Consider the following 15,637-nt stretch of genomic DNA (forward strand, 5'->3'; position numbering starts at 1 on the left):
GAATTAAGTTAAATTTTAAGACACCCTACTGGTGTCTACCAGGCACTGGAGAACTGCCTCGTATGGGAAAATCCACACATCCGGTGTCAGAAGTACTGTGTGAGTAAAAGGAAATAGTTTTTTCCTTTTCTGTTTTAGGACAGTTATATAAACAGACTAAGAAGAAAGTACAGACTCAGAAGACTGGAACATAATTAATAAGATAGGTATTAACTATATAGATAGATAAAACTAATAATAAAACTAGAAATTGCAAAAACATAGAAAACAAATATAGAATCCTAGAATTAAGTAATTAAGATACTTCTATATAATGTTTGACATAAAAGGAAATAAAAATTAAACTTAAAATTTAGAGCAAAATACCAAGAGGAACTTGATGTGAAATCCCAAGACTCAGCTAATGAATCCTCAGAAAACTCACAGCTTTAAATGTACTTATTAGAAAACAAGAAATAATTAAAAACAAGAGAATTAAGATGTCAACTCAAGAAGAGGGAGGAAAAAACAAAACAAACAAAAGAATTAGCTAGCTAAATGAGAAAGTGAGTAAACCAGAATTTAGAAGGAATAGAAACGGCCAGAAGTCCATTCATTTTTTCCAAAGCAAATAAATGGTACAAAAATATGACACGCTGGGGAAAAAAATCAGATTGGGCACAAATCCAAAACATTGGAAAGGATAAAGAATAGAAGAACATAAATCTAAGACAAGTGCTTATGAGAAAAACCTATACATAACTGAACAGTAAATTAGAAAAACTAGTTGAAATGGATGAAAATAATAAAAGTGATCCATGAATAAAGAAAATCTGAGAATACATCAATAACTACATAAGAATTTTAAATTTGAGTTTAATGTCTATGCTCCTAAAAGGCCACAGACACTGATGATTGATGGTATGACTGGTAAGGTTATCCAAACCATTAAAGAATACACAATTCAATTCCTATGTAATTGTTGTTGAACATACAAAAACATGGAAATCCACCCAAGTCATTTCACATAGTTAAGAAACAAACCTGGACAATGAGAGCTCAGGAAAACAAAGTCAATCTTATGAACCAACATAGGTCAAATTTTTAAATAAACATTAGCAATGTAGAATATAGCTGTATTAAGGACTGAAACATCATGATTAAATACAATTTATCCCACAAATGGAGGAGTGATTCAACATCAGAAAATCTACTTGAGACCTTGTATTAAAAATTCTCTAGGGGTGCCTGGGTGGCTCAGTTGGTTAAGCGTCCAACTTTGGCTCGGGTCATGATCTCATGGTTTGTGAGTTTGAGCCCCGCATTGGGTTCTGTGCTGACAGCTCAGAGCCTGGAACGTGTTTCAGATTCTGTGTCTCCCTCTCACTCTGCCCCTCCCATGCTTGTGCTCTTTATCTCTCTCTCAAAAATAAACATTTTTTAAAAATGTAAAAAAATTCTCTAAAGCCAGAATGGCTCTTCTTTAACCTAATTATCAGAAATCTAAAGAAACATTTTCAGTAAACATTAGAAATACTTCCAATAAAGTTTGGAAAAAGACAAGAATTGTTTTTCAAATTGTGAAATATTCAAATACTCAGCTCCTACTGATTACAGTTTTAAAAAACTGGCACAAATAGAAAAGAAATAAATAATACATTATATATAAAATGCAAAAGTATCTACCTAGAAATCCACTATTATCCCCTGGACAATTATTAGATGTTTCTTTTTTTTTTTTTTTTTAATTTTTTTTTTCAACGTTTTTTATTTATTTTTTGGGACAGAGAGAGACAGAGCATGAATGGGGGAGGGTCAGAGAGAGAGGGAGACACAGAATCGGAAACAGGCTCCAGGCTCCGAGCCATCAGCCCAGAGCCCGACGCGGGGCTCGAACTCACGGACCGCGAGATCGTGACCTGGCTGAAGTCGGACGCTTAACCGACTGCGCCACCCAGGCGCCCCTTATTAGATGTTTCTATAAGATTATTATCAACTTACAGATATCAACATCAAACTTGATATAATCAATTATATTAAAATCTTAAGAAAAAAATCTTAAAGGCAGCCAGAGAGAAAATACCAATTACTTACAAAAGGAATAATAATGAGACAGAAGGCAGACTTCTCAAGAGCAACAATAGAAGCCAGAAGACAGTGGAATAATATCTTCAGAGTGCTGAGAAAAGAATAATTGTCAGTATAGAATTCTATACCAAGTGAAATCATCAGGCAGAAATGAAAGTGAAACAAGGTTATTTTACTAAAAGAACAAAAATAAAAACAGTATTATGTGTGTGTGTGTGTGTGTGTCTATATATATGTATTAGCCATTCAGAAAATATCATACAATAAAACAGTCCTATACATAATATCAACATTTATAAAGTACTGAGAAAATTGCTTTAGAAGAAATGCAAAAGACCATTTAAGAAAAAACTATGGGGGCGCCTGGGTGGCGCAGTCGGTTAAGCGTCCGACTTCAGCCAGGTCACGATCTCGCGGTCCGTGAGTTCGAGCCCCGCGTCAGGCTCTGGGCTGATGGCTCGGAGCCTGGAGCCTGTTTCCGATTCTGTGTCTCCCTCTCTCTCTGCCCCTCCCCCGTACATGCTCTGTCTCTCTCTGTCCCAAAAATAAATAAAAAACGTTGAAAGAAAAAACTATGAAATTTACCTAAGGACATCAAATGTAGATATAGAAGGTTCAAAGACAAAAGGATTCACAATTGTAAATATGTGAATGATACATCAGATTTCTTGAAATCCTGTATAAAATATGACCTATATTCTTTTAAAAGCATGCCATACTTTTTTTAAAAACGTAAAGAAGATCCAAAGGAGGTACAATGAAGTGAGAACCACAAACTAGAGGTAAACATGCTCTAAAGTCACAACTACCCTCAGGATATTTGTTGATTTCAATTGCCAAACAGTTTGTATCTATCTTAATGGTCTGATATAACCCAAGACACAAGGCCATGGGCCCACAAAATTTCAGGGATTAATACTGAACCTCTTCACAAAATCAGAATTATCCAAGGCCTACAGTTCAGGTAAAGGAAAAAAAAGTCCATGTGATCTCAAAGGAAATGACAAGAAACACTGCAGTCTTGTCCTAGACTCTCAATGAAAAGGAGGGAAAAAAAATCATACTTCATCATTACACAAGAGCCCACATGAATGTAAGAAGTTGCAGAATTAGGCCTGTTCTCTACAAACTGAATTTTTTATATATAGAGCATTTATAAATGCTTGAAATATATGAAAATTAAAATATGAATTCACAACCATGATAAAGGAACTAAATAGAAGTAAAAAAAAAATAAGATCTAGGACAGGAAGAGAATATCAAACTTCTAGAAATAAAATGATATAATCAATTATATTAAAATCTTAAGAAAAAAATCTTAAAGGCAGCCAGAGAGAAAATACCAATTACTTACAAAAGGAATAATAATGAGACAGAAGGCAGACTTCTCAAGAGCAACAATAGAAGCCAGAAGACAGTGGAATAATATCTTCAGAGTGCTGAGAAAAGAATAATTGTCAGTATAGAATTCTATACCAAGTGAAATCATCAGGCAGAAATGAAAGTGAAACAAGGTTACTTTACTAAAAGAACAAAAATAAAAACAGAACATTTACTAACAATAAGCCTTGCTTAATGTATTTCATGACAAATAAAATCATCTCAATGGAAGGTATAATGAAGAGGAATAGAGTGCAAATAAAAGGATAATCATATGAATAAATCTACAAGCAAACACTGTCATTATAAAACAAAAATAATGCCCATTTGGAGGGTTTAAAAGAAAACAATTAAAACATCAGACAGTAACATATTAGATGGGAAAGATGAACCATAGTTAAAGGCACTTTCAGATCCTTCATATATCTTTTATATTGTTCTGGGGACAAAGGAAACATTAACTTTAACCATTGTTAAGTATTTAAGTGACACAAACAATAATGATAATGATTAAAGGACCAAAACAGGCAGAAATACTCCCAAAATATTTAAACTCACCAGCAATCACAGGTATGTAGTGTTGGTAAAGGTACAGAAAAAGAGTATAGTCATATACTGCTGGTATGCTCCTGACTTTTGACAGTGAAATATACATTTGACACAGAGGTCAGTGTTTCATCTCTCTATAGAAGCTCAACTCACTGTCACAACAGCTTCCAACTTATTTCAAGGTAGACCCAATCCTTTCTGTTTCTCAGCTGGTTGCCTTGAAATCCCAGGTGTGAGGGTGGGGCATATAGTTTACTCAGGACTTTTGCTGCTTCTTGTGTTATTAATTGTAGTCAGTTTGGTGTGAAGTGATACCTCACTGCAGTTTTGATTTGTAGTTCAGTGATGTTGAGCACCTTTTCATAACTGTTAGTCATCTCTATGTCTTCTTTGGAAATATGTCTATTCATGTCTTCTGCCCATTTCTTAACTGGATTATTTGTTTTTTGGGTGTTGAGTTTGGTAAGTTCTTTTGTATACTAGCCCCTTATTAGATATGTGATTTACAAATATCTTCTCCCGTTCTGTATGTTGCCTTTTCGGTTTGTTGTTTCCTTCACTGTATGGATTTTTATTTTTATGTAGTACCAATAGTTTATTTTTGCTCGTTTCCCTAGCCTCAGGAGACCTATCTAGTTAGAAGTTGCTATGACCAATGTCAAAGACGTTACTGCCTGTGTTCTCCTCTAGGATTTTGATAGTTTCCTGTCTCACAATTAGGTCTTCAATCCATTGAATTTATTTTTGTGTATTGTGTAAGAGAGTGGTCCAGTTTCATTCTTTTGCATGTTGCTGTCCAGTTTTCCCAACAACAGATGTTGGTCAGGATGCAGAGAAAGGGGAATCCTCTTACATTGTTGGTGGGAATGCAAACTAGTAGAGCCACTCTGGAAACCAATATGGAGGTTCCTCAAAACGTTAAAAGTAGAACTATCCTATGAGCCAGCAATCGTACTACTAGATATTTACCCATATGATACAAAAGTACTGATTCAAAGGGATACATGTACCCCAATGCTTATAGCAGCAGAGCCAAATAGCAACAACAGCCAAATTACAGAAACCCAAATGTCCATCGACTGACGAATGGATAAAGAAAGTATATATATATATATATATATATATATATATATATATATATACACACACAATGCACTATTACTCAGCCATAAAAAAAAAATGAAATCTTGCCATTTGCAACAACATGGATGGAACTAGAATGTATTATGCTAAGCGAAGTCAGTCAGAGAAAGACAACTGCTATATGATTTCATTCATATGTGCATTAAAAAAAATTTTTTTTAATGTTGATTTATTTTTGAGAGAGACAGACAGAGTGAGTGCCAGCAGGGGAGGGGTAGAGAGAGAGGGAGACACAGAACCTGAACCAGGCTCTAGGCTCAGCTGTCAGCACAGAGCCCAAGGCGGGGCTTGAACTCACAAACTACGAGATCATGACCTGAGCCCAAGTTGGACACTTAACCGACAGCCACTCAGGCACCCCAAATATGTGGCATTTGAGAGACAAAATAAAAGAACATAGGGAGAAAAAAAGAAAAAGAGAGGCAAACCAAGAAACAGACTCTTTAATTATACAGAATTGATAGTTGCTGGAGGGGAGGTAGGTGGAGTAATGTGTTAAATAGGTGATGGGTATTAAGGAGGGCACTTGTGATGAGCACAGTGTTGTACACAGGTGATAAATCACTAAATTCTACAGCTGAAACTAGTGTTGTACTGTATGGGAATTGGAATTTAAATAAAAACTTTAAAAAAAGAAAAGACTTCTGCAAAGCAGTGTGCAAACACTGTATGTGGATTGAATGAGTGCCTTAATATTAAAACATTTAATAATTAATAAAATACTTAATTTTCATTAAATGTGTATATTTTTCAAACATCATTACAATTAATAAAAAGTACAAAACTATATTTGCATTAAAAGAAATAAAGTACATGTGACAAAAAATTAAAGATAACCACTAAGGATAAAAAATAGTATACATCTTCCAAATTAAACAAGGGGGAAAAATGGAGTTTAAAAAAAACAAAACAAAACAGGGATGCCTGGGTGGCTCAGTCAGTTAAGCATCTAACTTCAGCTCAGGTCATGATCTCACGGTTCGTGAGTTCAAGCCCCACATCAAGCTCTCTGCTGTCAGTGCAGAGCCCACTTCAGATCCTCTCCCCCCATCTCTCTCTAGCCTACCTCGGCTCGTGTGTGTGCTCTCTCTCTTAAAAATAAATAAACATAAATAAAAAAAAAAAGAGATGTATCCATCCTGATTATTAGGAAAGAAATAAAAGAAGGAAGCACAGAAGATTAAGAGTAGACAAAAAACATAAAATAGGGAAGAAATAAATCCAAGCATACTGGCAATAGCAACTAAATGGAGTGAACCATCAAATAAAAAAATAGGGGCATCTGGGTGGCTCAGTTGGTTAATTGACCAACTGTTGATTTTGGCTCAGGTCATGATCTCATGGTTCCTGAGTTCAAGCCCCCCGTCAGGTTCTGCACTGAGAGTGCAGAGCCTGCTTGGGATTCTGTCTCCCTCTCTCTCTCTGCCCTTTCCCTGCTCTCTCTCAAAAATAAACAAACATTAATTACAAAACACTTATTTTTTTTTTTAATGTTTATTTATTTTTGAGACAGAGAGAGACAGAGCATGAACGGGGGAGGGGCAGAGAGAGAGGGAGACACAGAATCGGAAGCAGGCTCCAGGCTCTGAGCCATCAGCCCAGAGCCCGATGCGGGGCTCGAACTCACGGACCACGAGATCGTGACCTGAGCTGAAGTCGGATGCTTAACCGACTAAGCCACCCAGGGGCCCCAAAACACTTATTTTTGAGAGAGAGAGAGAGACACACACACACACACACACACACACACACACACACACACAGCGTGAGCGGGGGAGGGGCAGAGAAAGAGGGAGACAGAATCAGAAGCACACTCCAGGCTCACAACTGTCAGCACAGAGCCCAACACAGGGCTCAAACCCACAAACCACGAGGTCATGACCTGAGCCAAAGTCAGACGCAACGCTTAACCTGACTGAGCCACCCAGGCGCCCCCAAATAAACAAAAATTTAAAATAAAAATAAATTTTGGGGCGCCTGGGTGGCTCAGTTGGTTGAGCAGCCGACTCTTTGATTTCGGCTCAGGACATGATTCCAGGGTCATGAGATTGAGCCCTGCCTCGGGCTCCATGCTGAGAGTGGAACCTGCTTAAGATTCTCTTTCTCTCTCTATTTCTCCCTCCCTCCTTCTTCCCCTGTCTCCCACTCACATGTGTTCTCTGTCTAAAAATATATCTAAAATAAAATAATAAAATAAATACATAAATTTATTCTTAGGTAATATATTGTAGTGGTTACCAAGCATGTCTGAACATTTGAACAACCTAAGTAGCTTCAAAACAATATTTGTATCCCATGCTAAGAGATTGTGATTTAATTGGTCTGAGGTGTGGCCAGGGGATCTGGAATTTTTAAACGAACTCCAGCTATGCATACAAATTTAGAAATTATTTCCATATTTTTTCCCAAAGTGTTCAAATATAATTCACATACCTACAGTTTATTCATTTAAAGTATATAATTCAATGATTTTTTTCCAATTCAATGATTTTTAGTATTCACAGAATTGTGCAACAATGACCACAATCTAGAGATTGTATTCTTATCACCTCAAAAAGAAACCTGTGTCTATTAGCAGTCATTTCCAATTTCTCTATTTCCATTCTCCAATTCACCTTCATCTCCCACCCCCAGCACTTGGCAACCACTAATCTACTTTCTGTCCCTATAGTTGTCTATTGTAGACATTTCATATAAATTAAATAATGTAATATACAGTCTTTGCATCTGGCTTCTTTCACTTAGCATGTTTTCAAGGCTCATCCATGTTGTAGTATGTATCAGAACTCCTTTTTATTGCTGAATAATACTCCATTTAAGGATATAACAAATTTTATTCATCCATTCATCAGCTGCTAGACATCTGAGTCGTTTCCACATTTTGGCTGTTGTATTGCTAAATAGTAATCCCTTGTAAAATTTTATTTATTTATTCAGTCAACAGCACTTCATGTCTGTTGGCTATTTGTATTTCCTTTCCCTTTTTCTTTTAAAACAAAATAGTGATATTAACCCCTTATCAGACATATCATTTGTAAATATCTTCTCCCATTCAGTAGGTTGTCTTTTCATTTTATTCATGGGTTTCCTTTGGTGTACAAAAGCTTTTTATTTTCATGTAGTCCCAAGAGTTTATTAAAAGATTAGTGCCTATGTATTCTTTTAGTTTAATGATTTCAGGTCTCAAATTTAGGTCTTAAACCCATTTTGAGTTTATTTTTGTGTATGGTGTAAGAAAGTAGTGTAGTTTCATTCCTTTGCATGTAGCTCTCCAGTTTTTCCAGAACAAAGAAAACCATTTATTCAAAAGACTCTCTTTCCCCCAACTGGCTATTGTTGCCTCCTTTGTTGTAGATTAATTATTTTAGCTTTAGTTTTATGAAAAATACTATTGGCATCTTGTTAGGTATTGCACTGAATCTGTGGTTCGCTTTGGGTAGTATGGACATTTTAACAATTACTAATTCTTCCAATCCATGAGCAGTGTATATCTTTCCAATTGTATTACCTTGAATTTCTTTCATCAATGTTTCATAGTTTTCAGAGTATAGGTCTTTTACCTCCTTGATTTGTTATTTCCTTTTCCTTGAACTGCCTGTGAATGTCTTTTACCCACTTTTTAAAAACAAAATATTTCCTTTTCCTTAATCTATAAAAGCTTTTTATATTCTAGGTATTAATTTCATTGTTGTCAATATGAATTACAAATATATTCACCCAATTCAAGGCCTTTTATTTTCTTTATGTCTTTTTATAAAGAAAACAATTTTCATTCAAACTTATCAATCTATTGATGATTATTTTTAAAAATATCTAAACAGAACAACCTTTAGAAATGTTCTTAGTTCTCTTTCAAATCTGACCCTCTATGAAAATCTCTTATTGCTTGTTATTTTTGTGATTTAGCTTATTTCTTTAAACATTTCACCAACATTTTATATTTATATCTAAAAATACCAATATGTGAAATCATTTGCCATGTAATGTTGTTTCTTTAGATTATCTATCACTCACCTATGACCTGTTTCCTTGTGGGTTGGATGATCTTTGTGATCTCATCTTTTGTTGATCTTAATTTGTGAGAATTCTAAAACCCTCTTACTTTCCTTCAGAGAGGATGTGCATTTTCTTACACTAGAAGTCAGAGGGCACCACCTCAAAGCATAAAATTTGAACTCCTTTTCTGGAGTTGCCAAATTATATTTATTTCTTAATTACTCTATCATTCACTCTTCTTTAATTATGCTTTTCTGTTCCTCGTACTAAGTTAACACCCACCCTAAACTCTCTACGTTTACTACTCCGTCTGTCTGCAATACTGTTCCTGCATAGACTGGCCTGACTCCTGCCCTTACTTCGGTCAAGTCTTTGTTCAAATATTACCTCCTTAGAGATGTTTTTTAAAAATCTACCTATCTAAAATAGCCCACCCATACTCCCCAGTTAATTTGCCTACTCTCCTTTACTTTCAAATTCCTTATTGTTGCCTGCAAACTATTATATTTATTAAATAAATGTATATATGTAAATATATACACACAAACACATGTATTTTTATTTCTCCCAGAGAATGTAGCAGAACACAAACTTTATCTAGATCATCATTTCTCCAATACCTACTATAGTCCTTGGTAAAGAATAGGCTCTTAATAAATATATTTTGAATGAATGAATACATTTTAAAGGGAGACAATAATATAAATCTAAATACAAAAAAAAAAATCTAGAAAGGAATTGACTCCCAAGTTTACATACCACTGGAGAAAAGGAAGAGCTCCTCCTTTGAGAGTGGGAAGGACTATCATAAGAGACCAAAAGGGAGAAGAGTAGGGATTAGGTGGGATTCCTTAGAGAGATTGTGCTGAAAAGCCCTTGCTTTTCTTCTCAAGTCAGAAGTCTTTTTTCCACATGACTTGGGTCTCAAAGGCAGTGTACCAACCAGTAACTTCATAAAGCCTTCAGAGAAAAGAGGAGTGAATGGGTAAAAGACAGGGACTTCAAGAGTCTAAAGAATAAAGTGATCATTTAGGTTGGAAAATCACTTGTTAAAAGTTTTAACTGATATAGGATGTCTCTTATTTTGTTATAGGAAAAATCCAACAAACTTTCTTAGACAATCACACATTCTTCCTGAGCTATTTTCCAATAGGAGGTGGTTCTAGCACATTCATTCAATGAACAATACAAAGTTCTTAAAATGTAATATTCAACTACAAAACACAAATAGGAGCGAAAGTATTTGTTGTAATGGATTGTTTACCTGACCTAATCTACCCTATTACTATGTAAATAATATAAGCTCTTCTATTGTCCGAAAAACAATATATTTCTGGATCTAATTTTCAAAATATTTTTAACTCCTTTAGCATATCTAAATTGTAACAATGCATAGCCTGTTTTTCCTGACAATATTGTAAGTGTCCCAGAATTCAAATCTAGCCCCTTGCTTATCAAATAAGAGAGAAAGAAGAGCGATAATTACACTGGAAAATGGAGAAAGCAAATATGCCCTATGAAATATTACTATTTCCAGTAATTGAAATATTCTCATTCCTTTGAGAATAATAAGAGGCAATTCAGTTACTTAAAAACAATCGAAGAAAGCAGCCATTCCAAAGGTAGATCCTGAAATACTAGGGGTACATTTCCTTACCTACTAGTGACACCAAGTTACTATAGTTCTCCAACATCACATCTCTATACAAATCCCTTTGAGCAGAGTCCAGGCATTCCCACTCTTCCTGAGAGAAGTCAATGGCAACATCCCTGAACATCACTGATCTCTGAAACAACAAATATAATACCAGTTGTGGAAATAAAGAAAATATTTTTTTCAACAGAGGGGAAATGACAGGGTACTCTCCACAAAGGAGGTAAAAAACAGCAGAAAGCCACTGACATAAATGAGACACTAAAGAAATCAATTCTTCTGAAGTACCAACATATTCCTGTTGCTATAGGTAATTCCTGCATATAGAACATCTCATTATGCAGATAAGTCTGGAAATTAAAGATGTAAAGTCGCAACTAAAAGAAATAGCACACAAAGGCAACCTGTACAATACTCTACCATTCACTCTTCTTTAATTACACTTGTATCTTGTATATCATACGTTCTCAATAAATTCAAGTTTCTCTTCCTTATTCTTTAAGAAATAAGAAAAATAACTGGGGAAGTTTTTTTGTAAAATCTCATAAAATCTGCTTCTTATAAATTTTGTGTAAAATTAAGGAATTTATTGAAACCTCAATCCATCATTGTATTAGGATATTATCTCATAAGCATTTTCCTTCTTACCAATAATTTAGTATATATTTTAATAGGCTGCAAAATAGCTCCATATAATGAATGTCTGACTTACGAAGTGTGCATTATTTACACATTTAGCTTATATAATAATCTCATAAGCATTTCTTACTTTTGGGAGTCTACAATTCTCAACAACTTTTGCGTGTGAATGATGATCTTTCTTGTTACTATTTATCACTTATAAAATGTACATTTTCCTTGTTCTAAGCAACAGAAAGGTAGAAAAGATCATCTAAACTTACATGTACAAGATTAACACATAACTCTGACTCTCAAAGTTATCCATATTACTGCTTTATGTCAATTATGGATTACCAGGGAAAATCCCTGATCTCTTTCAGGCTCTAATCATGTTCTAATCGATCTTAAAAGCTCACAAAGCATGAGCTCTGAGGCTAGTCAAAACTAATGATCTTGTCTAACCAGGAAACTTAGGTATAAAGAGAAGTTCAAAGTTTTCTCATGTGTGGTACACTTAACAACCTTCTCTATCTTATAAAATCAGGGAATCTGCTTTTGTTAAATCAGTGCTTCTAGTCAAAGATGCTCCAAGTATTTTTGAATAATTATGTGAATATAGGTTGATTAGAAAGACAAACTTAGGAAAGATCCTCATCATTTATAAGACTGGAATGCTGGGGAGCACATTGCTGAGTGGGGTCAGTTAGGAAGGACATTTCAGAAATAAGGAAGGCAAATATGCACATACTCTGTAAAAAAAAGTGACTACTTAAACAGAGCATGAAAAAACACCAATTTACCTGAGCCATGGTTTTTAGTGCTCCAAGAAATGATCAATCCTCCTCTGGATTCCTATCTTAGAGAAGCACAGAGTCTGAAAAAGGCAGAGCTAGAGACAAGAAAACCGAACCATGAGACCATGCTTTTTGCAAAGTTCCAAATGAGTAAGTTAGAATTATCTTTGTTGCTCTCTTCTTCCTGTCTCTTGCTCCCATCACCAAAAAAATACTAACTGGGACACGTACAGGTGATGGTTGTTACTCTGATCAAACTTAATGTTCTCTATATACAAAAAGACAATATTTACAACAACTTCTCTACTGTTTCTGAAAAAAAATTATAGATAATACATTTATATCCTTTATACCAAAAATAGAGATAATGACCAACAGTTATACACATTAAAAGGCACAATTAAATGCTTGCTTGCAACTACTTAAAATAAATCAGATTTACAAGATGACAATATTCAACTAAGCATATTTTTAAGTTCCATTTAAAAAATTTTAATTCCAGTATAGTTAACATACGTTATATTGTTTTCAGGTGTACAATATACTGATTAAACAATTCTATACATTATTCAGTGCTTATCATGTTAAGTGTACTCTTAATCCCCTTCACCTATTTTATATACAACCCCACCCAACTGCCCCTCTGGTAACCATCAGTTTGTTCTCTATAGTTAAGAGCCTATTTCTTGGTTTGTCTTCTTCCTTTCTTTCTTAAATTTCACATCAGTGAAATCATACAGTATTTGTCTTCCTCTAATTTCATTTAGCATTATACTCTCTAGATCCATTCATGTTGTTGTAAATGGCAATATTTCATTCTTATGACTAGGTAATATTCCATTGTGTGTGTATATGTATGTGTGTGTGTATATATATATACACACACACATACTACTTCTTTATCCACTCATCTGTAAATGGACACTTGGGCTGTTTCTATAATTTAGATATTATTAATAATGCTGCAGTAAACATAGGGGTACCTATATCTTTTTAAATTCATGTTCTCATAGTCTTTGGGTAAATATCAATAGTGCAATTACTAGATAATATGGAAATATCTTGGCTATTGTAAATAATGCTGCTACAAACATAGGGATGTACGTATCCCTTTGAATTTAGTGTTTTGGTATTCTTTGGGTAAATACTGGTTGTACAATTGCTGGATCATAGGGTAGTTCTATTTATAATTTTTTGAGGAACCCACACACTGTTTCCCAGAGTGGCTGCACCAGTTTGCATTTCTACCAATTGTGCACCAGGGTTCCTTTTTCTCTACATCGTCACCAATACATATTGTTTCTTGTGTTTTTGATTTTAGCCATTCTGACAGGTGTGAGGTAATTCTCATTGTGGTTTTGACTTGCATTTCCCTGATGACGAGTGATATGGAGCCTCTCTTTATGTTTGTTGGCCATCTGTGGGTCTTCCTTGAAAAAAATGTTCATGTCTTCTGCCCATTTTTTAATTGATTAGGGGTTTTTGTTGATTTATATAGCTTTTTTTAAATATATATTTTGGATTCTACCCCTTTATCAGATATGTCATTTGCAAATATCTTCTCCCATTCGATAAGCTGTCTTTTAGTTTTGCTGAATGTTTCTTTTGCTGTGCAAAGCTTTTTATTTTGAAGTAATCCCAATAGTTTATTTTTGTTTTTGTTCCCCCTGCCTCAAGAGACATATCTAGAAAAGTGTTGCTATGGCTGATCAGAGTAATTACTGTCTGTGTTTTCTTCTAGAATTTTTATGGTTTCAGATCTCACATTTAGATTCTTAACTGACTTTTAAATTTTTATATATGGTATAAGACAGCGATCCAGTTTCATTCTTTTGTACGTAGCTGTTCGATTTTCCCAACACCATTTGTTGAAGAGACTTCTTCCCATTGTATATCCTTGCCTCCTCTGTGAAAGACTAATTGACCATATAATCGTGGGTTTATGCCTGAGCACTCTATTCTGTTCCACCAATCTGTTTTTGTGCCAGTACCACACTATATTGATTACTATAGCTTTTTAGTATACCTTGAAATCTGGAATTGTTATGCCTCCAGCTTTGTTCTTCTTTCTCAAGATGGCTAATGGGGGTCTTTTGTGGTTCCATATGAATTTTAGGGTTACTGCTCTAGTTCTGTGAAAAATGATGTTGGTATTTTGACAGAGATTTCATTAAATCTGTAGATTGCTTTGGGAAGTATGGACATTTTAACAGTATTTGTTCTTCCAACCCATGAGCATGGAATATCTTTACATTTGTGTTGTCTTAAATTTCTTTCTTTTTTCAATTTCATCAATTTCAATTTCTTTAATCTTTCATTTATTTTAAAGTTTTCCGAGTATAGATCTGTCACCTCCTTGGTTAAGTTTATTCCTAAGTATTTTATTCTTTTTGGTACAATTGTAAATGGGATTATTTTCTATTATTTATTTATTTTGAGAGAGTGAGCATGTGAGCAGGAGAGGGCAGAGAGAGAGAATCCTAAGGAGGTTCTGCACTGTCAACATGGAGCCTGAGGCAGGGGCCCAAACCCATGAACTGTGAGATCATGACCTGAGCCAAAATCAAGAGTCAGACACTTAGCTGACTGAGCCACCCAGGTACCCCCTCCCCAGGATTGTTTTAACTTTTCTTTCTGTGTGTTTTTTTTTTAATTGTTAATTTATTTTTGAGTGGGGGAGGGATAGAGAGAGGAGAAGACAGAGGATCTGAAGCAGGCTCTGTGCTGACAGCAGAGAGCCTGATGCAGGGCTTGAACCCACAAACCATGAGTTCATGACATGAGCCAAAGTCGGACTCTTAACTAAGACTGAGCCACCCAGGCACCCCTTGTTCTGCTGTTTAATGGATTTCTGTATATTGATTTTGTATCCTGTGAACTTAGTGAATTCATTTATCACTTCTCGTAGTTTTTTGGTAGAATCTTTTGGGTTTTAAATATATATTATGTCATCTGCAAATAGTGAAAGTTTCACTGCTTCCTTACTGATTTAGATGCCTTTTACCTCTTTTTGTTGTCTGATTACTATGACTAGGCCTTCCAGTACTATGTTGAAAAAAGTGGTAAGAGTGGGGGCTCCTGATGACTCAGCAGGTTAAGCTTCTGACTCTGGATTTCAGCTCAGGTCATGATCTCATGGTTCATGAGACCTAGTCCCACGTCAGGCTGTGCACTGACAGCATGAAGACTGCTTGGGATTCTCTCTCTGCCTCTTCCCCATGTACCCGCACACCTCTAAAAATGGATAAACATTTAAAACAAAACAAAACATTGTGAGAGTGGACGTCCTTGTCTTGTTCCTGGTCTTAGGGTTTCCCAGTTTTTCCCATTAAGTATGATGTTAGGTATGGGTTTTTCATAGATGGCCTTTACTATCTTGAGGACTGTTCTCTCTAAATCTACTTTGTTGAGGGTTTTTATCATAAATGGATAT

At 35.1% G+C, this 15,637-nt stretch overlaps 1 protein-coding gene across 7 annotated transcripts in view; it reads right to left on the reverse strand.

Annotated features, from left to right (window-relative positions):
• Positions 1–15,637, reverse strand: part of LOC131500311 (zinc finger protein 420) — a 130,676-nt gene that overhangs the window by 8,612 nt on the left and 106,427 nt on the right. Inside the window, exons 3-4 of one of the 7 annotated variants that reach the window (XM_058709371.1) lie at positions 12,211–12,299; positions 10,793–10,922 (exon numbers count right to left, since the gene is read on the reverse strand). The exons of 3 other annotated variants lie outside the window; for them this stretch is intronic. In XM_058709371.1, coding sequence (XP_058565354.1) covers positions 10,793–10,922; positions 12,211–12,219 — 139 coding nt within the window. In that variant the 5' untranslated portion in view covers positions 12,220–12,299. Of the gene's footprint in view, positions 1–2,073; positions 2,180–9,894; positions 10,007–10,792; positions 10,923–12,210; positions 12,300–15,637 lie in introns of those variants that run through there. 3 more of the 7 variants (XM_058709372.1, XM_058709377.1, XM_058709375.1) reach the window with 3 other exon arrangements.

Source organism: Neofelis nebulosa, chromosome 17, assembly GCF_028018385.1.
Source record: "Neofelis nebulosa isolate mNeoNeb1 chromosome 17, mNeoNeb1.pri, whole genome shotgun sequence".
In the NCBI taxonomy this organism is placed as follows: domain Eukaryota; kingdom Metazoa; phylum Chordata; class Mammalia; order Carnivora; family Felidae; genus Neofelis; species Neofelis nebulosa.